Source organism: Aethalodelphis obliquidens, unplaced genomic scaffold (genome assembly GCF_003676395.1).
Source record: "Aethalodelphis obliquidens isolate GAN/ISIS:26980383/991018 unplaced genomic scaffold, ASM367639v1 scaffold28, whole genome shotgun sequence".
NCBI lineage: Eukaryota > Metazoa > Chordata > Mammalia > Artiodactyla > Delphinidae > Aethalodelphis > Aethalodelphis obliquidens.
Window position 1 is genome coordinate 2,225,443 of NW_020837972.1, and position 25,173 is coordinate 2,250,615.

The following is a 25,173-nucleotide window of genomic DNA, read 5'->3' on the forward strand; positions in this document are numbered from 1 at the left end:
CACGGGGGTGGGAGAGGGAGGGACGAACCACAGCTTTCGCACCCGCAAACCGAGTCCTAATCCTCTCTAAAGAGCACCGGATGTGACGTGTGGGCCAAAATAGCACCGCAGGGGCGGGAGCGGCTGGCGAGCGGATCTTGGTAACAAGTCGGAGTGATTCTCCGGTTGATGCTAGGTTGTTTGGAATGGTTACTCCCGCTGGCTCTAGGGACCGTCTCTGAAGAGTCGGCCTTGGAGGGAAACGGAGGCCGGAGGGAGGGCTGGGGGAAGGGACCGGGGCCTAGAACAACTGCTGACTAATCGGCGGGCGGCGGCGGAGGAGGAGGGGGTGGCCTGCCGACCGGTCGGCCCGGGTCACGCGCCCGAGGGCGAGCAGAATGGGCTCGGGGCGCTCGGGTGTCGGCGGGAAGCTAGAGTATGGGCTCCCAGCCAAGGGCTCCACTCAGCCTTATGGGGGCGGGGGGCGCGCTGTGCTGTGAGTACCCCAGACACGTGGCCCGGTCCGCGGGGGAGGGGCCCAAGGCCGGTGGGCTGGATGGGAGGCCCCGAACGTAGCGCCCGGCCCGAGAGCCCCCCAGTAACGGTCGAGGTTGAGAAGACCCTTTAATCACCTCTCATCCAACATCCTTGTTTTTACAGAAGGGGAAACTGAGGCCCAAGGACTTGGGGTACTTTTCCTAAAGTCACAAAGCTGAGCCCCACCCACAGCCTGGGACCCCCACCCCCACCCCCCCCACACACTCTCCATCACCCGGAAGAATTGTCCCCGTCCTGTCTTCACATTCTGTCCTCCCGCCTTCCCAGTAAGGTAGGCAGGGCCTGATGCTGCACAGCCCCGTTTTATAGATAAAGAGACTGCGACCTGGGGCGTTCAGATCCCAGTTCTGCTGGTCCATGGGCAAGTCTCTCACTCTTGCTAAAGTACACGGGGTGGGGGGGCGGGATGGTTGTGAAGGTGCAGGAGAAGGCTGGCAGTGGGTGCCTTGGCTCCCCGCAAGGCTTGCACCTGCCTGACTTCTTGGACTCAACCCAGTCTCCCTAGGCAGATGCCCAGGCCCAGCGAAGGGCAGGGCTCACCAAATCCTTCAGCGGGACCTGGAGCAAAGCTAGTGTCTTTCTTTCAGTGAAGACACATAAAGCACGAGCTGTGTGCTAGGAGCACCCTGGGGAACTTGACCATGAGTAGGAGGAGCACCCCTCCTCCCAGAGTTCAGACCACCTGCCTAGAGAAAAACAGGTCAAGCGGTGCTCACTGGATAGGGTAGGCTCCAAGATGTGGAGGGACCAGAGGAGGGGAAGGGAACCTTTGAGCTGGGCTTCAGTGGGTGAATAGGAGTTTGCTGTTAGAGAGATGAAGGGAAGGACGTCGCAGGCAGAGGAGTTTCCTATATTTTCCTGCAGGAAACTGCCAGGTGGGTTTTGATGCCAAGGATGCCCATGACAAGGGAGCAGATGAAGCAGCCTTCTTGTCTCTGGGATTTTGCTTCCTGCCCTATAAAATCAGCTCAGTGGGAGTCCTGAGACAGGCTAGGGTACAGGAGTGAGGAGATTCCAGCAGGGCCTAGAGGACAGGCTGGATGTAAGGAGGGAGAATGGGAGAGAAAGCCTTGCCTCATGGGCAGGAAATTGGCACATTTGAGGGCTGGAGCAGCTGCTTCCATGTTCAGGCTTCCCCTTGTTGGGGACAGCCAGGATGGCTACAGTTTATCCAGCAGGAGCTGTGGGACTGCCTGAGTCCATTCCTTTTTCTCATTCTATGAGGAATGGATTTTCTTAATCCCCAATTTACAGATGAGGAAGGAGAGGCTCCAGATTTGCCCAGGGAGAGATAACAGCAGGAAGAAGTGGAGTGGATACTGAAACCTTTCTGTGAAAGGGAGGGTAGGGTCAGAGGGGCTGTGGTTGGGGCTTGAGGAAGAGGACGTCTCTGTCCAGTGTCACTGTGTGCACTCAGGGTGTGAGACTCCTGTTGCCTCTCCTCCAACCCTTCTGCTCCACCCCCTCCCTAATCTGTCTGCCCTTTGGCTGGCCTTACCCCCTCTGTCAAGGGCAGCTCAGGCCACCTGGAGCTCTAAGTCAGTGGAGGGGAGAAGGGAGGGAGGAAGGTAGCTGGTCTGTAGCCTGAGGGAAGAGGGAGGCAGAGGAAAGCTGGAGATGGCTCTGAATTTGCCCTGGGGGGCTGCACAAATCCAAAAAATTTTGGGAGTCCAGGGCTCCCGTTCAACTTCCCATTCCCTGTGCTTCCCACTCCAGGCCCCTTTCCAGGGCCCATCAGGGCTCAGGGAGCTTTTGGCCTGGCCTCTTCCCATCCTCACACATCAGTGGGATGGCAAGATGGCTAAACACATGGTTAGGCTCTGAGGTCCTCTATGGCCAAGTTGCTGCACCCGCCTCTCCAGCCTCAGTTTTTATTTCTGTAAAATGGTACTGTTGGTATGGTAGCCGAAAGGAAGTCAGATAAAAGCTGCAATAATAACTTGTTATTGTTTTTCCTTTACCCCTAGCACACAGCCCCAAGACCACCTTTGATCACCTTCAGACAAGCTATGCATGCCAGAGGTCCCCCTGGCCTACTGACCCCGGCGCTGCCTCTCGCCTCCTCTGTCCTGATGCTGCTCATGAGCGGCCTGTGGCTGCTGGGAGCTGGCCCCAGCCTTGTCCTGGCCCCAGAGCTGCTGCTGGACCCTTGGCAGGGTGAGGGCCGGCCACATGGGCCTTGGAGGAGGCAGGAGACTTGCTGTAGGGCCTGAGACCAGTTGGCAGGAGCAGCATGCATCCTGCAGTTGTCAGGCAAGGACAGGACCCAGGGCCCCGGGGAAGGTCAGCCTTGGACGGGAGCATGCCCAGCTCAACTACAGCCAAGAAGGGAGGGCCGAGGACCTGGGCAGAGGGGCCAGCACAGGGGTGGGAGCCTGTGAGTAGGAATTCTTTTCAGACGGCTCCCCTTTCGGGTGGCTTTCCCTTAAAATAAACTAAGACTTTCAGCTAAGCCCAAGAACAGGAAGGAGGCACTAGGGGTTTGAAGAGTGACCCCAGCTGAACACCTGTTTCCCAAGAATGACAGCTTCCATTTACATTTGAGGAACCCAAATGATGCTCACAGAAGTGAAGTGACTTATCCATGGTTGGTTGTTCTTAAGAAGACCGAGTGTTGGGTCTGGCTTGTTCTACTTAAAGCAGCAGGGGGCCGGTTACAGTGTTTGGAAGCCCTTGGTCCCCACCACCAGTGATTAAACTACTGGCAGTGGGCAGACTTTGGCTCCCGGGGAGGGGGTGCTGGCTTAGTGGGCGGCCCTGGCGGAGGGTGTTTCCCCATCTGGCACACCGGGGCCAGCCTTGGGGGTTAGGGCCACTAACCTGGCACATAAGCCCATTCTCTCTCCCAGCGCACCGGCTGCTGACACATGCCCTGGGCCACAAGGCCCTCCCAGGGCTGCTGCTGAGCCTGCTGCTCCTGCCCACGCTGGGCTGGCGGCAGGAGTGCCACCTGGGCACACTGCGGTTCCTGCATGCCTCCACCCTCCTTGCCCTGGCCTCCGGGCTGATGGCTGTGCTGTTGGCAGGCCTCGGGGTGTCCAGTGCAGCCGGGGGCTGTGGATACATGCCTGTCCACCTGGCCATGCTGGCGGGGCAGGGTTACAACCCTAGACGGCCCCGTGGGGCACTGCCACCATGGCTCCTGCCGTGGCTGCTGCTCGCCCTGACACCACTGCTCAGCTCCGAGCCGCCCTTCCTGCAGCTCTTCTGTGGCCTCCTGGCTGGCCTGGCCTGTATCCTTTGCCTGGGCCCAGGGCTCATGTGGACGTGTGGGTTCTGTGGCTGGGCCCCCAGGGTGCCTGGGAAGGAATTGGCACAAGAGGTCGGGCCCCCACATTCACACACATCCCAGGAGCGTCTCCAAGTCCTCCTCTCGCCTGGCTCTGGGCTGGGAACTGGGGGCTTGTGGCCATGTAGAGGTACCAATTACAATTTAAAGGAGAGCCTGGGAGCTGAGGGGCCCAAGGAGGCACTTAATCTGGACGTCCCAGTGGAGGTGGGTCTACGCCGAGACCATGCAGAAGGAGGGGTTCAGGTGACGAGAAGTGGAAAAGGAGAGCACGGGCCTGGCAGACAGTACAGAGGGTGTTAAGGACCAGGGTGAGCGTGAGCCTGCGGCTCTCCTGGCACCAAAAGGGGGAATGACCTGCGGCCGGTGGTGCAGGTGTGTTAAACAGGCTTTTGCTCCAAAGATGCTTAATGCCTGTCGGGGACAACAGTGCAGTCAGAGGGAACAGTGGGTACAGGCTGACCCTGGAGTCGTTTAGGATTGGGGACACCCGGCTGAATCCTGGAGAGGGGAGCATGTCGCCCTGGCTGGGGCAGGGCCCAGGGGTGGGCCTGGGGTCACAGGCCTGAGCAGGCCAGCAACAGGCCTCAGGGGACAGCGGGCAGGGGGCAGCTGAATGGGGATGAGACAGGTTTTGGGATGAGGCACATCTGGCTCTGCCTCTCATTGGCTGGGTAGCTTCAGGCAGGGGCCCTTTTCCCTCTCTGAGCCTCCACTGCTGACGAGGGTGATGACACCTCCCTGGCAGGGCCACAGTGAGGAGACAGGAGGGAATTCCCATCACACACTTGGCACGGGGCCTGGCATGTGGCGCAGGCTCACCCCTGGCTGAATGTGGTTTTCCTTGACCCGCCGCCCTGCCCTGGGCAGACAGACGCGGCTGGGGCCTTCCGGTGGCTGGAGATCTCTGAGCAGCGGCTGCAGGCACTGCAGGAGGGTGTCCTGTGCAGGGCCCTGGCGGGGTGCTGGCCGCTCCAGCTCCTTCCCACCCCAGGTGGCCTGGCTGAGCTGCCTGTCACCCATCCTGCCGGAGTGAGGTGAGGGTGATGCCGAGGACACTGGCCCCGGTGGTGGAAGCCATGCCGGTGGCTGGCAGTCAGGCCTTCTGCTTCTGCCCCTCCAGGCCGCCCACCCTTGGACCGCCTTACATGGCCTCCCCTAGCCTCTGGCCCCTCAGAGAAGGCTCAGCCCCGCTCCCGCCAGGCCTGGGGCCTATGCAGCCGCTCTGGGAGGGCTCCTCAGAGGTGGGACTGGCCTGGTCTGGGCCCAGCTTCCCCCCAGGGACCCCGCTGTGGGCAGCCCTAGACGAGCAGATGCTGCAGAAGGGGATCCAGGCCTCACTCCTTGAGGGGCCAGTCCAGGGTCCCGAAAGCCCACTCCGGCTGTCTAAGTCCTCTGTCTCCTCCCTGCGGTAAGGTGGGGTAAGTAGGGGTGGGGTCCCCTGGTGTGGGGGCTGGAAGCGGCCCTGACACTCCCTCCCTGTCCCCCCTTCCCACAGCCTGCAGCAACTGGAGCGCATGGGCTTCCCCACGGAGCAGGCGGTGGTGGCCCTGGCAGCCACAAGCCGTGTGGAGGGTGCCGTGTCACTGCTGGTCGGCGGGGATGTGGGCACCGAGGCGCTGGTGACTCAGGGGAGGGGTGGGCCCACCCACCCTGAGGGTCCTGGGCCCCCCTAGCACAGGCAGGCTCTCAGGTGAGAAGCCTGGCCTGTGGGTGGGAAGTCAGAGCCCAGCCCTGTCTGCTGAGAGTCAGGGTGGGTTCAGAGGAGGCCCCCCAGCATCCTGCCCTGGTACTGTTTAGAATAAAAACCAGTTCACTTTTCAACCTGGACCTCCTTGGAGGCAGCAGTTGTGTCTGACTCTTCTACATTAGCATCAGGGGGATGAATGAATGAATGAAAGAATGAACGAGCAGTGAATGAACAGCCGACTGCAGGAGAGCAGCTCCCTGATGTCCAGAGACACAGTGTTACTGAGCTTCCGCCTCAGGGTCTTTGTTGGGCTGGACCCTCTGCCAAGGAGCATTTATCATCTGTTTCCCAGCTAATTTCTACCCATCCTCAGGTCTTGGCCTACACGGAGACCTTCCTCCAGGAAGCCTTCCCTGATTCGCCAGGAACAGCATCCCTTCACTGCCCACAGCCCCCTGTGTCCCTGCTGGACAAGGGCCAGTTCAGTGCGACAAGGGCCAGAGCCCCAGGGCAGGCTCTGAGGCTGGTGGCTGGGCCCTGCGGTGGGGGGGGGGGGGGGGGGGGGGGGGGCAGGAAGCAATGTGGGCGTGCTGTGGGGGAGAAGCTTCCTCAGCTTTGTAGAAGCAGCTCCTCCCTCCTGGCCCCTCTCAGTCCTTGCCCCCTCCCAGGGAGGGGAGGTGTAGCCAAAGCCTAGAGGACAGAGGGTGGGGCATGGGTGTGAGTCACCGATGGGAACTCTGCAAGGCAGAGGGGCCGGGAAGCTGGACTTTGAGGGGCAGTACAGGGGGCTGTAGGCCCCGGATTGGCCTGTGCTCTGGTCACCCGTGAGGCTGTACCCCAGGCCAGGGCCAGAGTGGAGGGGCCACAGAGACCGACCCTGCCATTGGTCACCAGCCAGGGGCCAGAAACAGACTGGGAAACCTGAGGACTATACCATCAGCCTCATTTTACAGGTGAGGAAACAGGCTCAGAGAAGGGAAGCTGCCCTGAGGTCTGGTAGCTCCTGCTGGACACCTGGCCAGGGGGTGGGGATGGCCTGAGCCTCTGTTCTGCTCACCTACCCCCATTCCCCAGCTGCCCAGGTGATGGCCAGGGGAGCCCTGGCCTCACAGTTGTGCTTTGCAGGTGGATAGTGAAGGCCACTGAGAAGAAAGGCTGCTGGCCCTGCCCGGCTGCCCCTCATCTAAGCACACACTGAGACCAGGCCGGTGGGCAGTGAAGCTGGGGGCCTTTATTGGCCAATACACATCTACCTCCTGGTGTCTGTCACAAGCCGTTGTGGGAGCAGGTGGCCCCTCCCTCTCCATGCCCCCTCCGCCTGGGACATGAGAAGGACTGAGGGTTCAGGGGTCAGAACTGAGACAAGGAGCCCTGAATGTCCAGTCAGATCAGGTAGCTTGACCTCAGGGTCAGGAACCCAGCACCAGAAAACAAGGAGACGAGGGGTACAGGTGGGCCCCCCAGGTTTGGCTGGGGAGTGGGGAGGTGAGACTGCCCGCTCTCATCATCCCTGGGTGTGCTGAGGGCCGGGCAGAGCCCCAGCTTCCAAATCCCTCAGTTGCTTGGGGCCTGGATGGCCAGGCGGTTGATGAGAAGACAGAAGCTCCAAACCTGCCGCCCCTCCCCACAGGCCTGCATCACCCCATTTCACAGAGGGAAACTGAGGCCCACGGCCCTGAGCAAAGCCTCACCTCTTGCCTGGACCACACCTCCCTCTCAGGCTCCAGTCCCGGCTCAGCCTCATAGGAGGCAGATGCGCATGGGCTGCCAGGACCAAGACATGCCCACCCCAAAGGCCTAGGTGGCAGAAGGGACCCTGAGGATATTAATAAATACGGATGGCGGACCTTGGAGGCAGCTGGCCAAGTCCAGGCTGGGAAGGGAAGCCTGGCCTGGCCCTCACCAAGGGGCCACCACCACACTCAGTCTCTCTCGTTTCGGCTCCTGGGGGCCACGATCCGGTAGCTGGTGGCGTGTCCTCCCCTCTTGCCCCGCAAGAGGCTGGGGGTGCCCGTGCCGGCAGGGTCTGCCCCTGACCCCTCTGGTTCTGCGGGAGGGAAGGAAAGAGGCCGGGTTAGTGATGTCTGTGTGAGGTGCCCACCTTCCCTTGGCCCTCTGAGGGGGTGGGGGGTGGGGCTCTGCCCAAGTCTAAGAGGCAGAGGTGTGGGAAAGAAGGGGGTCTGCAAAGCTGGTTAGTGCCCCTCCCCGCAGGAGTTATTAGCCCCTAACCCAACTAGAACACTCAGGGCCTCTATTTGATTTTCTCTGTCAAGTGGGGATCAATGAACCCACCATGTTTCTGAAATGCTTAGCATGTAGCAGATGCTCCATAAACAGTATAGCTCTTTTCTTCGTTAACATATCTTGGAGCAGAGGTGTGCCCTGAATCATTCCCTTTTCAGAGCTGGGTAAACTAAGGCCAGGCATCAGCCTCACTCTTCCTCTCTTTTCAGGTTAGACCACCTGTAGTGGGGAAGGGTTTAGGAAGGCCAGGCTCTGCCACTGACCTACCGTGTGGCTTTGGACCTCTGTCAGGGCCTCAGCTGTCTCATCTCTAAAACCAGGGGGACAGTTCCAGATACAGAGGCCCTGGCCAACTCCAGTAATTACTGAAGTTAGTTTCGATTTAGCTATGGTGAGATATGCCCCAACCTGCAAATAAGCTGGCCCCCAAGAGTAAAACCGGATAATTGGCATTCTTCCCACCTGGAAAACTACTCAACCTTTAAAATGCAGATCAGGACCTACCTCTTCCAGGAAGCCTTATGTAACTATCACCTCAGTCCCTCTCAACGTTAAATGAGGGGTTAGGCAGCTCGGAAGGATGGGCTGTTTTTCCAGGGGGAGGGCCCCAGGATGGAGGACTTGGCTGAGCCTTCGAAACACTGTTCACAGGAGAGACACTTTGACTCTGGTGAGCACCAGCTTCCCAGTGAAGGCAATGCCAGGGAGGGAGCTATACCCTCATACTCATAACTGTCTAGCACTCTGACACTGTGTCTCATGCACCTCTGGGCTGAGATTTGGCGCCCTTGGGGCAGACAGGTATCTGCAATCACAGCCAAGGAACATTTCATGCCCTAAAACAGGGAGCATAGGAGGAGGGTAGCTCAAAGCTCAGGTTCCAACATCAGCTCAGGCCAAGTCCTGGCCCTATCATGTCCCAGTTATGTGGCCTTGGGCAAGTCCCAGAACCTTTAAGCCTCATCTGGAATGTGGGATGACACTCCTGTTGTCACACCCTTGCAGAGTGTTCAATGTGACCAAGAGTGGAAAGTGGTTTTCACAGTAAATGTTGGATTATTATGGTCACTAGGTTGGTGTGTTTTCGACCCAGGGCTCCTGCAGGTCTGGTCACTGTGAATCAGTCATGAGATGCTGTTCTGACATGATCAAATTCAGGGCTTTGGTTTCCCCCGGGCCCCACTCAGTGCCTAGCAAAGCAGAGGGGTCAGGGAACCTTTGCCGATGGAGCCCAAAGAGCTGGCGCTTCAGAGACCTGACCTAGGGCGGACCCCTGGCCTCACCACTACTATCCCTATGTCCCGGGGGAGTCACACGAGCCCTCTGAACCTGTGTTTCTTCATCTGTGAAGTGGGCACAGTGTCGCCCACCTAGAAAGCTTGTTGCAAGGACTGGAGATGATGGATGTAAATTTCCCGGCCCAGGTGGACTGGATGTGTGACAGCTGTTACTATTATCATCATTATTGATTATAATCTAAACATGAGCCCCATCTGGGTCTTTTGTTAGCACCTGCTGTGTATGATGGGCCAATGGGGAAGGCTCCATCTCCTCTACTCCCCTCCTCCTGGCCACACTGCCAGGTGCCTGGCACTTCCTCCCTGGGCTGCTGGAGACAGAGCCAGCTGAGGGGGGCGGAGCACAGATCCAAGGCCACAGTGTGTCCCTTCTGGCTCCCCTCCCAATCCTCCTGAGAGGGGAGTCGGGGGACACCTGACAAGGAGCTGAGCACCTGGGATTTGGTCCTTGGTCCTTCCTCTGGGAGAGGGGAGGAGGTCTGGGAGATGGTCTGAGTTTTCACAAGTTGGGGAAGCCCTGTGGCATGGCTAGAGCAGCTTTGGAAGCAGAACCCACACACCTTCCCACTTCTAGGCCTTTGTCCCCATGGGGGCTGCCCTCCCACCACTTCCTACTGGCACACTCGTAGGGACCTTCTATGACTAACGCAAGGGTCCCATCTTCCAGGAAGGCTTCTCCTCACACACATCCTTTGGTGCTCCTGTACCCCATGGCCCTCACCTCTATAGATGCTGAGGATTGCCCACCACCCAATGGGCAGCTCCCCAAGGTGGGTACCCTGAGATCTGCCTCAGACCCAGCCTGCAGTAGGTGTGCCCTACAGTTTTGCCAAATGAAGGAGGCTTGGCTCTAACCTTGGCTCTCCTTCCTGCTGGGGGCCTCAATTTCCCCATCTGTAAAATAGATGGGAGGTTGGACATTATGTCTGAGGCTGTGTGCACTGATGCGCTAGGACTGGGCTGAGAGATGGGGCAGCTGGGGGAAGGGCTGGGGCCTCTTCACGGGTAGGTGAGGAACGGGGTGGCCGATCCCTGACTCTCTCCAGGGCCAGCCACAGGCTCCAGTTTAACGTGGAGAGACCTCCTTAGGCCCACTGTGACAGCCAGGTGGTGTCTAACCTCCTTCCATGCCTCCCTGACCTACCTTCGAGGACCTTCTCAAATGGGGCCCTACCAGATCTTCTAGCCTCTGTTCTCACCCTCAGCAACCTCACGGAACTGTCCCTCTAGGTTCTCTCTGGTCTCCTGGCTTTTGTCCATGCTGTTCCTCTGCCTGTTCACTTGCCCCCAATCCTTGCCTTTCAGGTCTCCACTTAGATGCCTCCTCCTCCAGGAAGCCCTCCTGAGATGCCCTCTACCACCCCCCCAGCCTGCATCAGGAGCACTTGTGGGCTTTGGTGGCCACCTGTATTCACTCCACTGTGGTATTCCTCACCCTAGGTTTAACGCCCAGTTCCAGGGCTTCCCCCCAGCACCCTAAGCTCCATGAGAGCAGGACCCTGTCTGTCTTATCTGTTGGAGCCTGTGTCAGCAAGGTACCTGGCACAGAGCAGGTGCTCATTCACTCAAGAACTAGTTACCAGAACCTCCTCTGTGCCAGACACCGTCTGCTGGCTGGATGGAAGGGCTGAAGAGTGGCTGTCTGCTAGTCTGGATCCAGTATTGGGAGGTGCCTTCTGTGTCCCCAGGCCCTTCCCAGGCCCTTCCTGGCAGGGGCTGCCCCTGCCTGCCCACCCTGCCGTTACCTGGCCAGATGATGGCTTCCAGCAGGGTGACCCGTCTGGCCAGGAGCTCCAGCTGAGCCTGCTGCTGCAGGAAGCTCTGTAAGCTAGGAGCCTGATGGGAGATCGAGAAGAGCAGACGGTGCGTGTCCGGCCTCCAGGGGCTGGGCTGGTCACCGAGGGTGGGGGGCGGGGCCAGTTCCTTCTGGCTTCCGGGCAGGAGCCTGGGCGTGAGTCTCTGTTGGGACCTTGGCTGCTCCTTCTAAGTGGGGATGGGGCTCACTTGTCTCCTCAAGTGACCAGATGGGTGGAGAACTGGTGGGTGAATGCCTGGGGGAGGGTCTCTCAGGACACTAAAGGGGGACCCTGGGGCCAGGATGGCCTGCCCAGTGAGAGCCTCTGGGGTCAGAACTGGTGGGTGGTACATTACCCAGAGTCCCCTGGGACCTGAGCCTGGCTCTGTCACCCACAGTCCCCTGCACTTCTGGAGTCTAGCCCCATGACCTGTTGTCCTGTGGGCCTGCAGACTGGCTCTGTTCCCCACAATTTCTCTTGAGCTGAGGCCTGACTGGGGTCTGGATTCATTACCCATAATCCTCCTGGGGGCCTGGGCTCTGACGTTATTACCCACAACCCCCTGCACTGTTACAGTCTGGCTCTGTTACCCACAGTCCCCTGCAGTTCTGGAGTTTGGCTCCATTGCCCATAATTCCTTTCAGACTTGAAATCTGTCACCTCTGGTTCCCCTGCAGGCCTGAAAACCACATTACCCACAATGTCTGGAGCCCCAGGTCTTACCACAGGGGTGGGGGCCTGGGTTTCTAGGGCCCCCCCCTTCACCCATGGACAAGGGACCAGTCATTGAGAGATGGGTGGTCTTGACCTTTCAGGTCTCCACCTGGAGAAGGGCAGGTACCTTATCCAGCCTCTTGACTGGACCCAGGCAGCTCCACCCTGGAGGGCCTGGGGAAGCCTGGCAGGCGGGGGCTGGGCTGTCTGTCCGTCTGTCTGTCTCTACTCACCATAGAGCCCAATCATTGTTTCCAAGATTAAAACCCTCTCAGCTAAAATCTTCAAAGCCTCGCGTAGTTGGTGCAACCCCTCCCCCTGTGGAGGAAAGAGACAGATGCAGCCGTGAAGGGGGCAGGGGAGGGGGCCCTGCAAAGCTTGTTGGAGGCCCATGCCCCACCCTGGACATGCATCTGCAGCTCCACACCACCTGCCACAGCCCAGGGCCCACGGACAGCAGGGACAAGACCAGGAGAGGATGGGAGGGGGCCAAGGCAGGCAGAAGCAACCTCCTCAGTAGGATCCCACCCAGCTGGCTGCTCTTTCCTCACACCCCTGCAAATCCTGCTGCACTGAGGGCGGGCGGAGGCCAGTCTGCAGGGGCAGCACTGCTGTCCCAGAGCCTGCCACAGAACCTGCCCAGACGCTGCCGCAGAGCCCCGGCCCCTCCTCCATCTCTGTTGCCTGAAACCAGTTGGTCTCACATCATCTGCATGATTCCTGCCACATCCCTGGGCCACTTGTACTCTTCTTTACTTAACAGTCTTTAAACTGACTCAATTTTGCCTTAAATACTGTATTTGTCTCACCCTAATTAACTCCATTGGTGGGATCAGGCTACTTACCGATATCCTTCCCACTCATGTCCAAATGAACATGTAAGAGTAAAATCAGAAAATGTTTGTGTGGCATCGCTGTTGGGAAGCCAGGCTTAAAATGCCGGCAAAGCTGAAGTTCAGGCCCAGGTGCCCCTGCCCCAGCCCTTTTGAGCCCATCCCTCCCTGGGCTCTGACTACTCCAGGTCCATGTGCTGCACATCCCGGAGCCCAGCCCTCAGCCCCACCCTCTCTTCTCAGCTGAGTCTCCAGCACCCAGGCCCGGGGATGCGGCAGCGGCCCTCAGACCCCTCCCCTAGGCCTCCCTGCTCTGGGGTCTCCTGTCTCAAGTGGTGCCGGTGCTGGCCAGGGACCGCCAGCTGGCCCTCACCTTCACTTCTTCCCAGTGTCTGTCTGTCTGTCCTTTCCTCCCCCAGCATAGGGTCCGCGGTCTTGCCAAAACTCCACACTCCCTCACTCCTTCCTCTTTCCGAGTCCAGACTAAAGCTATTTCTGGAATGTAGATACCTTAATTCTGACAGAGCACCAGGATAGCAATAGAACTATTCCCGCCCTGACACATCTGGGAGTCTCTCAGAGTGCTTCACTTAGTACAGATTAAATGAAGGGATGAGGTATAATATGCATCTTGGTACAATTACTACCTTCAAGGAAGCTGTTCCCACAAAAACATCTAACAATCAAGAGTCCTCCCAACATGTCTGTTCTGAGCGAGCCCACTGTGGCCATGCTGAGACTGTCCCTTATGATCTGGCTGTCCTGTCCACATCACATGGATGGGGCCACTGACTGGCCATTGGGCCTGGGGGTCACCGGGTCACACTAAAGTAATCTCTCTTCAAGTATTACACCCATCTAAACATGGATGACCTTCAAAAATTACATTAAGCAACTGCCAGCATCGACAATGGGACAAGCTAATGTCATAAGCCTCCTGATGAGATGCAATAAGAGGGCACCACATCCCCAGTTAGTGCACCTACCAAGGGTATTTAACCTGCATCTCATCACGAGGGAATAGTCAGACAAATCTAGACAGTGGGATAGTCACAAAATGACAAAGTCAAGAGAAAGAAGAAAAGGGCAGGGGGCCTATTTTACATGAAAAGAACCTAGAGGGCTTCCCTGGTGGTGCAGTGGTTGAGAGTCCGCCTGCCAATGCAGGGGACACGGGTTTGTACCCCAGTCCGGGAAGATCCCACATGCCGCGGAGAGGCTGGGCCCGTGAGCCATGGCCGCTGAGCCTGTGCGTCCGGAGCCTGTGCTCCGCAACGGGAGAGGCCACACAGTGAGAGGCCCGCGTGCCGCAAAAAAAAAAGAACCTAGAGACGTGACAACCAAATTCAACACATGAATCTTGATTGATCTTGTTTTTTTTTTAAACTAGCTACAAAAGGCATTTTGGGGACAATGGGTAAAATTTATATATAAGCTGTATATTAAGTGGCATCATTTCACTGAATTAATGTCAGCTTTCTCAGGTGTGACAGTGTTACTGTGGCTCTTTGGGAGAATGTCCATATTCTTTCAAGACACATGCTGATGTGTTAGGGGAGATGTGGATGAGGTCTGCAACTTACTTTCAAATGGATTAGAAAAAAAAGATCTATAGATATATAAAGAGCGAAAGAACAAAGGCAGCAAAATACTAATAACTGGTCAGTCTAGAAGAAGGGTACAAGGATAGTCATTGTAGCAAATTTTCTACATATTTGAAAATTTTCAAAGTAAAAATATGGGGGAAAATGCCAAAAAAATATTCTGGGTGGGTGGCCTGCTGCTTGCACCAGTGACGTCCCAGTGCCCTCCAATCCTGGCCTTAGTGTCCAGGGCCTGTTGGACACCCCCACTCAGCTGTCATGTAGACATTCCCCGTTCTCCATGGAGAAAACTCAGCAGGCCAGCTTCTCCTGGCTCTCTTCTCTCTTTTATTATTGTAAACATCTCCCTTAACTTCTCGCTCCCCCCTCCATAGCCAGACGAGCACCCAAGTGTCTCTCAGCTCCATTGACATCTGTCCCTCTTCACTGTCCCCCTTCCAGTTCCGGCCGCCACAGCCTCTTGCCAGGGTGACCAGGACAGCCTCCTGTCTAGTTCTGCTCCCTTCTTTCTGCTCCCTTCTCCCTTCTCTGCTCCCTTCTCCCTTCTCCCATCCGTTCTCCACATGGCAATCAGAGGGATCTTTTGCAAACAAAAATCTGACCATGTCACTTCCCTACTTATAAATATTTCAATGACTCCCCACTGCCCATAGAACAAAGTTCTAATTCCTCAGCATGGCCTCTCAAGTCCTAAAAGCCTCTATGACCTCTGTCTCACTCCTTACCTGTCACACTCTGTCACTCCAAGTATTTGCAGCTCCTCAAACACCCTGGGCCCACTCTTGCTCCAGGGCCTTTGCATGTGATGTTTCCTCTCCTCTGCGTGAACACCCTTTGCCAGGCTTCGGCCTGGGTCTCCTTATCCAAGAAGATGCTAAATCTACCCCTCCACAATCATAGCTGAGCTCCCCCTGTCCTGTCACTGCTGGTTACTGGTCTGTTTCCCCCCACCCCACTGTGACCACCCTGAGGATGGGGAGTGTGTCCAAATCACATCTATGTCCACAGTGCCCAGCCTGGGGCCTGGCACCCACCAAGGAGGCGCTTGGGGAAAGTTAGCTGGCTCCCCCAGTCCTGGGAGCTGAAAAGCCTGGGCTTCAGTTCAAGCTCTGCCAACAATTCACTCTGTGGAGTTGGGCCTCAGTTTTTCCTGTCTGAATAAGGGGTATGAGCTTTGGTCTAGATGGGCCAGCTGAGCCCCGTCACTCCCAGGCAGTGCCTGCAGTGCATCCTCATGACCACTGGGTGTCAATGCTGAGCCACAGCCAGGTCAGTGGCTTCAAAAGCTTCACTAAGTGGGGGTTGGTAGGTGGAGTGTGTATAGGAGCCCTCAGGCCTCTTCCCCACACAGACCTCATCCCCACCTGCCCCCAACAGAGCTGTTCCCCCAGCCCCCAAAGCCTCATGCAGCCCCAGCCCAGCGGGTCCCCTCCCAGGCAGGCGGCAAGCAGGGGCAGAAGTGCAGGTGGGTACGTGGAAAGCAGGTGGATGGGCAGGGGCCCTGCTACCTCTTGTGGGGGCCCCTCCCACAGGTGGTCCTGAGTTTGAAGTCTGTTCTGGGAGAGTTCAGGCATCTGTTCTCCTGTTGGGACCCCCATATAGGGATGGGGCTCCCCAGCCTAATTCAGCCTTCATCCCACCTCTCCCACCGCCTCTGGGCGGGGTGAAAAATGTGTTTCCAAATGAAAGGTCTCTGGGAGAGGCCAGTGAAGGGGCCTAGAGGCGGCAGAGGGCTGGGATCACATGGGTCTAGCTGACCCCCAGCCCAGCTCATGCCTAAGCAGGCAGTATGCTTAAGAGGCTCTGGAGCCACTAGTGGGTAGAGGGTGGGTAAGGGAGTGGGGTGGCAGTGAGGGCTGGGAGAGGCTTGCCCGAGACATAGCAGGACCCCAGAAGTCATGGAAAGACATGGGGGAGGGCTCGTGCAGGGTGGGGGGCTCCCACGGCTGTATCCATCACTGACCCCACAATCAGGAGCAGAGAGGGCAGGGCAGGCGCTGGGTGCTTCCCATGTCTTCATTAACTAATGCCTGCCAGGAAGTAGGGCGTCCCAGCCAGACTGCACCAGGGAGAGGGGTGGACGAGGGAGGGAGGCACAATACCAGCCTCCAAAAGAACTCCCCAGTTGCCTCTCCTGTCTGCCCCCATCCCATCCAGTTTTCCAAATGTGTCCTATATCAGTGATGGTTTCCAGGTCCCTGCACCGTGGGGCTTTTAGTCCTCCCCCCATGTCTCCTGGGTGGGTGATTTCTAGGCCCTGAAATTCATTCACTGCAAGTCTCTCTCGTGATGTGAAGGTTCTAGGATCCCACATGTGGTTTCTAGGTCCCCTTTCCCATTTATTCTATGTCTGCTGTGTATGTGACAGTTTCTAGACCTCCCTTCCCAGCCTTCATGGGCTTCCTTTGTGTACAGTGGTTTCCAGATCCCCCATCTCATTTTCCATGGTTTTCTGGTGCGTATGGCAGTTTCTAGGCCTCTCCTCCCACTCCTCATGGGTCTCCTGTGTATGTGATGGTGTCTGGGACCTCATGTTAATTATAGGTCTTTTGGGTACAATGGATCTAGGTCCCCTGACCTCATTTACCATGTACAACGTGTCCATGGTGGTTTCCAGGTCTCCCTTCCTGTGATTCACGGATTCCTATGTGTATGGTGGTGTCTAGTGCCCTGTCCCTTTTACCGAAGCACTCCTGTGTACCTCAGCGTTTCTACAACTCCCTTCCTCTGCTGCATGGCTCTCCTAAGGCCTCCTGTCCCGTTCTTCTGTGTGGATATTGTTTTCATGCTTCCCTTTCTTTTGCAGACAGGGGAGCAGAAGCCAAAGCCCTTGCTGGGAGGGGGCTATGGAGGCAGGGGATGCAGTCTGGACTGGGTCAGCCCAAACTGCCCAGGAGGAACTGGCAGGGTCACCCTGGCCTGGAAAGGCCGTAGAAGGAAGGCAGAGATAGGGATAAAGACAGAGACAAAGAATGTAGGGTCTGCTGATAAGGCTGGCCCTGCCCACTGGGGAGGGATAGGGTAGGGGAGGACGCTGGGGCTGAGAACTGGCAAGGCTCCCCACTTGGAGACCAGGTTGCAAAGAGGATCTTGATGGGGTGCCCCCACCCCCAAATAATCTCCTGAGTGTCCAGGGTGGGGAGGCAGCGGGAGGGCAGTGCCGGGCTAGTGGCTTACCCAGTGGCTCTTCTCACCAGGGTCTCCTTTGGGGCCAGGTTCTCCCTGCAAGGAGAGAGAGGTAGGAACAGTGAGAGAGGCGAGGATAGAGAGAGGAAGAGAGGCTGAGCAAGGGTGAGACAGAGAGTAGCTCGTTTGGGCGAGATAAAAATGCAAAAAAACAACTGTTTGAAGTCAATGGAAAATGATAAAGAGCAGCCAGTAACTGAAGGATATCTGACCTTAGAAAGAAGGGAACTGCACTGGGTAACATCAGTATATTTATGGCTTTTCCTCTGAGGGCTCATCCCAACCCCCTCTGCCTGGCAAACAGCTCAAGCAGCAAGCTTTAGTCTTATTGGCCTGAGGAATCAGAGGTCGGGGTCAAGACTGACAAAGAAGGAGGAAACGGAGGGGAAATGCTGGAAAGCAGGGAGCCACAGTAGGGGAGCAAAATCTGTATAAATACTCCACTCTAATCCTTGGATGGTCCGTGAAATGCCCATGCTAAAGTCACAGAGCTGAGTTGGAGCCACACCATGGAGCAAAACTCAACACTCTTCAGAGGAAGACTGTCTTCACTATATTGTCTATATTGTCCAGGATGCAATACAAAATTATTAGACATGTGAAGAAATGGAAAAATGTGACCCATATGCAAGAGAAAAATCAGTTAGTAGAAACAGACCCATAGCCAACCCAGGTACTGGGATTACCAGACATGGAGATTAAAGTATCTGTGACAACTATGTTAACGGATATAGTGGAGGGACTTCCCTGGTGGTCCAGTTGTAAAGAAGCCACCTTCCAATGCAGGGGATGTGGGGCAACTAAGCCTGCATGCCACAACTGCTGAGCTCACGCGCCTCAACTAGAGAGCCTGCACGTCGCAAACTACAGAGCCCATGCACCCCAGAGGCAGCATGCCACAACTAGAGAAGAGAAAACCCGCATGCCACAACTAGAGAAGAGAAAACCCGCACACCACAACTAGAATCGCGTGCACTGCAGTGAAAAGCCCACGTGCCACAACAAAAGCTCCCACGTGCCTCAGTGAAGATCCCGTCTGCCACAACTAAGACCCAACGCAGCCAAAAATAAAAAACTGAATCGAGTGGAATTGATACAATGGGTGATGAGATGGGGAATTTCAGGAGGGATGTGAAAATTATGAAAAGAGAATCAAATGGAAATCCTGGAAATAAAAATGATAATACTTGAAATAAAAAATTAATTAGCTGGGATTAATTGAAGATGTGCCATAACAGAAGAAAGAATCAACTAACTTGACAGGTCAATGCAATAATTCTAAGTGAAGCACAGAGAGAAGAAAGATTTTTAAAAAAATTAACAGAGCCTCAGACTTCCCTGGTGGCACAGTGGTTAAGAATCCGCCTGCCAATGCAGGGGACATGGGTTCGAGCCCTGGTCCGGGAAGATCCTACATGCCGCGGAGCAACTAAGCCCGTGCGCCACAACTACTGAGCCCGCACTCTAGAGCCTACGAGCCACAACTACTGAGCCTGCGTGCCACAACTACTGAAGCCCACGCACCTAGAGCCCATCCTCCGCAACAAGAGAAGCCAAGGCAATGAGAAGCCTGCGCACTGCAACAAATAGTAGCTCCCGCTCGCTGCATCTAGAGAAAAGCCTGCACGGAGCAACAAAGACCCAAATGCAACCAAAAATAAAATAAAATAAATAAAATAAATTAATTTTTTAACAAAAGTGGGAGTAGCTATATTAATTTCAGACAGAGCACACTTCAGAGCAAGGAAAGTTATCACGGATATAGAGGGGTCAGCATTCCATGAAGGCATAACAATCCTTAATGTGTATGCACTTTACAACAGAGCATCAAAATATGTGAGGCCAAATCCGATAGAACTGCAAAGAGAAATATATGAATCCGCCAATGCCATTAATCAACCAGATAAAATTGACATCTATAGACCACTTTATCCAACAACAGCAGATTACACATTCTTCTCAAGCTCACATGGAACATTCACCAAGATAGACCACATTCTGGCCCATAAAATATAACTCAACAAATTAAAAAGAATAAAAATCATACAATGTATGCTCTTAGACCACAATGGAATTAAACTAGAAATCCCTAACAAAAAGATAACTGGAGGGAATTCCGTGGCGGTCCAGTGGTTAGGACTCCAAGCTTCCATTGCAGGGGGCATGCGTTCGATCCCAGGTCGGGGAATTAAGATCCCACAAGCCGCGAGGCACAGCCCCCCTCACAAAAAAGGATAACTGGAAACTCCCCCAATACTTGGAGATTAAACAAAAGACTTCTAAATAACAGGTGGACCAAAGAACAAATCTCAAGAGAAATTTTAAAATACTCTGAACTACATGAAAATAAAAATGCAACTTAGCAAAATTTGTGGGAGATGGTGAAAGCAGTGCTTAGAGGGAACTTAGTATAAATCTACACTAGTCAAGACAGTGTGGTATTGGCTAAAGAATAGTCAAATAGATTAATGGAACAGAATAGAGAGCCCAGAAATAGACCCACATATATGTAGTTGACTTTTCTTTGACAAAGGAGCAAAGGCAATACAATGGAGCAAAGGTAGTCTTTTCCACAAATGATGCTGGAACAACTGGACATCTAAATGCAAAAACATGAATCTAGACACAGACCTCATACTCTTCACAAAAATTAACTCAAAATATATCACAGACCTAAATGTAAAATGCAAAACTATAAAATTCGTAGAAGATAACATAGGAGAAAACCTTGATGACCTTGGGTTTAATGATGACTTTTTAGATACAACGCCGGAAGCACAATCCATGAAAGAAATCATTGATAAGCTGGACTTCATTAAAATTACAAACTTCTGCTCTGCAAAAGTGAATGTCAAGAGAATTAGAAGACAAGTTATAGACTCGGAGAAAATATTTGCAAAAGATACATCTGATAAAGGTGTACAAAGGTGTATCTCTGTATATGCAAAATATACAAAGAACTCTTAAACTTCAACAAGAAGAAAACAAACAACCCAATTTAAAAAGCTTTTGCACAGGAAAGGAAATGTCATCAACAAAATGAAAAGGCGACCTATGAAATCGTAAAAGATATTTGCAAGCCACATGTCCAATAAGGAGTTAATATCCAAAATATATAAGGAACTTATACAACTCAATAGCAAAACCCCCAAATAAGCCAATTAAAAAATGGGCTAAGGACCTGAATAGACATTTTTGCAAAGAAGATATACAAATGGCCAATAGGTATGTGAAAAGATGCTCAACATCACTAGTCATCAGGAATATGCAAATCAAAACCACAACCTGAGCTATCACTTCATACCTGTTAGGATGTCTGTTATCAAAAAGATGAGAGATAACAAATGGTGGTGAGAATGTGGAAAAAGGGGAACACTTGTATACTGCTGGTGGAAATGTAAACTGGTACAGCCATTATGGAAAACAGTATGGAGATTCCTCAAGAAATTAAACATAGAACTACTGTATGATCCAGCAATCCCACTTCTGGTTATCTATCCAAAGGAAAGGAAATCACTGTCTTGAAGAGGTATGTTCATTGCAGCATTATTCATGATAGCCAAGATATGGAAAGAACCTGTGTCCATTGATTGATGAACAGATAAATACTATGTGGGTTATACACACACACACAGGAATATTATCCAGCCTTAAAAAAGAAGGAAATCCTGCCATTTGTGACCACATGGATGAATCTGGAGGGCATTATGCTAAGTGAAATAAGCCAGACAGAGAAAGACAACTACCGTGTGGTATCACTTATACGTGGAATGCGGAAAAAAAAAAAGAAAAGAAAAGAAAAGTTGAACTCAGAGAAACAGTAGAACGGTAGAACGGTGGTTGCCAGGGACTGGGTTGTGGGGAGGGAAGGAATGGAGAAAGGTTGGTAAAAGGGTACAAACTTTCAGTTATAAGATGACTAAGTTCTTTTTCTTTTTCTTTTGGCTGCATCGTGCAGCTTGAGGGATCTTAGTTCCCCGACCAGGGACTGAACCCATGGCAGTGAAAGTGCCAAGTCCTTACCACTAGACTGCCAGTGAACTCCCAGATGACTAAGTTCTAATCTAAGGATCTAAGATATAGTATGGTGACCATAGTTTCTTACAAAAACTTACAAAAAAGTTTATAAAACTAACCATACTCTTACCATATGATCCAGCAATTGCACTCATTGGCATTTAACCAAATTAATTGAAAAGTTATGTCCACACAAAGACCTACACTTGGATGTTTATAGCAGCTTTATTCACTATTGCCAAAACGTGGAAGCAACCAAGATGTCCTTCAGTAGGTGAATGGATAAATGAACTGTGGTACATACAATGGAATATTATTCAAAAAAAAAAAAGGGCTATCAAGCCATGAAGAGACACGCTGGAACCTTAAATGTGTATTACTAAGTGAAAAAGGCCAATCTGAAAAGGCTACATACTGTATTATTCCAGCTATATGACATTCTGGAAAAAGCAAAAATGTGGAGACAGTTAAAAGATCAGGGGTTAGAAGGGAGAGAGGGATGAATAAGCAGAGCACAGAGGATTTTTAGGGCAGTGAAATATTCTATATGATACTACAATGGTGTATACATGTCATTATACATCTATTAATACCCATAGAATGTACAACACCAAGAATGAATCCTAATGTAAACTATGGACTTTGGGGTATAATGACATGACAATATGGGTTCATCAATCGTATCAAATGCACCACTGTGATGTGAGATGTTGATGGTGGGGTAGGCTATCCACGTGTGGGGACACGGAGTATATGAGAATTCTCTGTACTTTCTACTCAATTTTGCTGTGAACTCAAAAAATGCTGTAAAAAAGAATTTTATTCATTAAACAAAACCACCAACGAAAAACACAACCCAGCAACCTTACAGATTCGGGAATCTCAGCCAACCCAAAGCAGGATAAACACAAAGAAAATCACAGCCATCCACATCATGATCAATCTGATGAAAACCAAGGGTAAAGAGAAAGTCTTAAATGCCAAAGGAAAAAGAGACATATTATGTACAGGGGAAAAACAATAAGAATGACAGTCAGTTTCTCATGAGAAATTGTAATTGTCTACATAAGCCAGAGGACCACGGAACAACATCTTTAAAGTAATAAAGGGGGATAAAACTGCCAACCTATCATTTTATATCCAGTGAAAATATCTTTCAAAAATTAAGGTTAAATACAGTTTGAGATAACAAAAGCAGTGAGGATTTGTTGCCAGCAGACCCACACCACAAAAAAAGCTAAAGGATGTTCTTTAGGCTCAAGAGAGATGATACTATATGAAAATCTGGATCTACAGGAAGGTATAAAGAGTATAGAAATGATAAATACATCATGAGATATAAAAGACTATTTTTCTTTGTTTTTTAAACTTCTTTAAAAGTCAACTGTTTAAAGCAATAACAACAATGTATTGAGGATTTATAACAAATACAGAAGTAAAATATATGATGGCAATAGCACAAGGACAGAAGGGAGTGGATTATACTGTTGTAACGTTCTTATGTATACATGAAGAGGTATAATACTAATTCAAGTAAAAGGATGCATATTGTTATCCTTAGAGCAACCATGAAAAAAGTAACACAAAGAGGTATAGTGAAAAAGTCATTAGTAGAGACAACACAGAACAATTCTCAATCCAAAAGAAGGTAGGGGATCTAAAAAAAAAGGTACAAATGAACTTATTTACAAAGCAGAAATAGAGTCACAGATGTAGAAAACAAACTTATGGTTAACAGGGAGGAAAGGGGGGAGGAGGGATAAATTGGGAGATTGGGATTAACATATACACACTACTGTATATAAAATAGATAACTAATAAGGACCTACTGTATAGCACAGGGAACTCTACTCAATACTCTGTAATGACCTATATGGGAAAAGAATCTTAAAAAGAGCAGGTATTTGTATATGTATAACCGATTCACTTTGCTGTACACCTGAAACACAACATTGTAATCAACTATACTCCAATAAAATTTTTTTTAAAATCTAAAATAAAAAAAAAGAAGGCAGGAAAAGAAGGGGAGAAAAAGAAATAAAGGAGACATTGGGGTAAGTAGAACACAAATAGCCAGATAGTTGACTTAAACAGAACCATATCAATAATAATATACATCACTAAATGTAAATGGAGGGACTTCCCTGGTGGCACAGTAGTTAAGACTCCATGTTCCCTTGGGCTTCCCTGGTGGCGCAGTGGTTGAGAGTCCGCCTGCCGATGCAGGGGACACGGGTTCGTGCCCCGGTCCGGGAAGATCCCACATGCCGCGTAGCAGCTGGGCCCGTGCGCCATGGCCGCTGAGCCTGTGCGTCCGGAGGCTGTGCGTCCGGAGCCTGTGCTCCACAACGGGAGAGGCCACAGCAGTGAGAGGCCCGTGTATCGCAAAAAACAAAAAACAAAAAAAAAGACTCCCATGGTCCCAATGCAGGGGGCCCGGGTTCGATCCTTGCTCAGGGAACTAGATCCCACATGCATGCTGCAAGTAAGAGTTCACATGCTACAACTAAGGAGACCACGAACTGCAACTAAGGAGCCTGCAAGCTGCAACTAAGGAGCCTGCCTGCTGCAACTAAGACCCATTGCAACCAAATAAATAAATAAATGTAAATGGGGAATTCCCTGGTCCAGTGGTCCAGTGGTTAGGACTCCATGCTTTCACTGCCGAGGGCGTGGGTTCAATCCCTTTTTGGGGAGCTAAGATCCTGCAAGCTGGGCAGTGTGGCCAAAAAAAAAAAAAAAAAAAGTAAATGAACTCAATAGTTAGGCTGTTTAAAAAAAAAAAGCAAGACTCAAGTATGTCTTTTTTCTTTTTTTGGCCGCACCACGCAGAATGCAGGATCCCAGTTCCCTGACCAGGGCTCGAACCCATGTCCCCTGCATTGGCAGGCGGATTCTTAACCACTGCACCACCAGGGAAGCCCAAGACACATTTTTAATAGAAAGACAAACAAGTTGAAAGTAAAAGGATTGGAAAAGATATATCACGCAAACACCAAGCATAAGAAAGCTGGTGTGGCTATTTTAATATCAAACAAAATAGAATTCAAGACAAGAAGTATTACCAGAGAGAAAGATATTCATTTCATACAGATAAAAGGACCAAGAAGTCATTAAAATCTTGAAAGTGTATGCACCTAATAACAAAGCTTCAAAATACATGGAGCAAAAACTGACCAAACTAGAGCGAGAAATAGACAAATCTACAGTCATAGTTGGAGAGATGGAGAAAGAGAGAAATACAAAGAGTCAGAGAGATGGAGACGCAGAGGGAAGCTAGAGAAAGACAAACAGGTACAGAGACACAGAGCGAGAGTGAGGGAGATGGAGGCAGCCTGATCCTAAGAGGCTATGGAACCCTGAGACGGGGGGTGAGAAAGGAGACGGAGGTTGCTCTGGACCAGACAGGGAGGGACAGGGGCTCTGGCCATAGGAGATGGAGCCATAGCAGGGGTCTGGGCCTGTGGGATCCTGGAGGGGGTGCTGCAGGGTGGGCAGCATCACTTACCTGCTGCCCCATGGAGCCCTGGGGGCCAGGCTCCCCACGCAGTCCCTGTAGGAGGGAGGAGAAGAATGGAGTGCGCTGTCAGAGGGTCTGACCCAGGGTGCCCAGGACTCCCCAGAATCCTCCACCCAGGGCCACCTCAATACTCACTCTCTCGCCCTTCTCTCCTGGGTGGCCGGAGATTCCTTTGGGTCCAGTGGGGCCTGGGGGTCCCTGAGCAACAAGACAGGGCCTCAGCCTTGTGCTGGGGCAGGGTAGAGGGGGCAGGGACTTAGGGGGCAGAGGGGTAGGGAAGGGTACCCCAGCTTGCCCTGGGCTTCTGGGACCTTCACCACACACCCAATGCCTAGCACACAACAGGAAGTGCATACAGCTCAGTGTTCAGAGTGATGGCCTTGGAGTCAGACAGTCCCTGCATTGATCTGGAAGCTGCCATGTGCTGGCCACAGCCCTAGGGCAA

The 25,173-nt window shown here is 52.6% G+C and overlaps 2 protein-coding genes across 8 annotated transcripts in view; one reads left to right on the top strand and one right to left on the bottom strand.

The window, feature by feature from the left end:
* Positions 1-25,173, bottom strand: part of EMID1 (EMI domain containing 1) — a 51,882-nt gene that overhangs the window by 4,471 nt on the left and 22,238 nt on the right. Inside the window, exons 12-17 of one of the 2 annotated variants that reach the window (XM_027124381.1) lie at positions 24,864-24,926; positions 24,717-24,761; positions 17,183-17,227; positions 11,802-11,886; positions 10,804-10,894; positions 7,545-7,563 (exon numbers count right to left, since the gene is read on the bottom strand). In XM_027124381.1, coding sequence (XP_026980182.1) covers positions 10,887-10,894; positions 11,802-11,886; positions 17,183-17,227; positions 24,717-24,761; positions 24,864-24,926 — 246 coding nt within the window. In that variant the 3' untranslated portion in view covers positions 7,545-7,563; positions 10,804-10,886. Of the gene's footprint in view, positions 1-7,363; positions 7,564-10,803; positions 10,895-11,801; positions 11,887-17,182; positions 17,228-24,716; positions 24,762-24,863; positions 24,927-25,173 lie in introns of those variants that run through there. The other variant, XM_027124379.1, reaches the window with a different exon arrangement.
* On the top strand, positions 9-5,653 carry RHBDD3 (rhomboid domain containing 3). Of its 6 annotated transcripts, none has more exons than XM_027124382.1 (6): positions 9-1,261; positions 2,505-2,694; positions 3,387-3,770; positions 4,701-4,863; positions 4,950-5,237; positions 5,325-5,653. In XM_027124382.1, the coding sequence occupies exons 2-6, from the start codon at positions 2,547-2,549 to the stop codon at positions 5,500-5,502; spliced, it is 1,161 nt and encodes a 386-aa protein (XP_026980183.1). In that variant the 5' UTR covers positions 9-1,261; positions 2,505-2,546; the 3' UTR covers positions 5,503-5,653. The 6 variants fall into 6 exon arrangements, with proteins under 6 accessions (XP_026980183.1, XP_026980184.1, XP_026980186.1 ...); XM_027124383.1 differs by having other exon boundaries at positions 9-808; XM_027124385.1 differs by having other exon boundaries at positions 9-415.

Excerpts from the sequence above, each read along its gene's own strand:
- RHBDD3 (XM_027124382.1), top strand. The coding sequence starts at position 2,547 with ATGCATGCCAGAGGTCCCCCTGGCCTACTGACCCCGGCGCTGCCTCTC. Across the intron at positions 3,771-4,700 it reads CCTCCTGGCTGGCCTGGCCT|ACGCGGCTGGGGCCTTCCGG; the intron begins GTATCCTTTGCC and ends CTGGGCAGACAG. Across the intron at positions 5,238-5,324 it reads TCCTCTGTCTCCTCCCTGCG|CCTGCAGCAACTGGAGCGCA; the intron begins GTAAGGTGGGGT and ends CCCTTCCCACAG.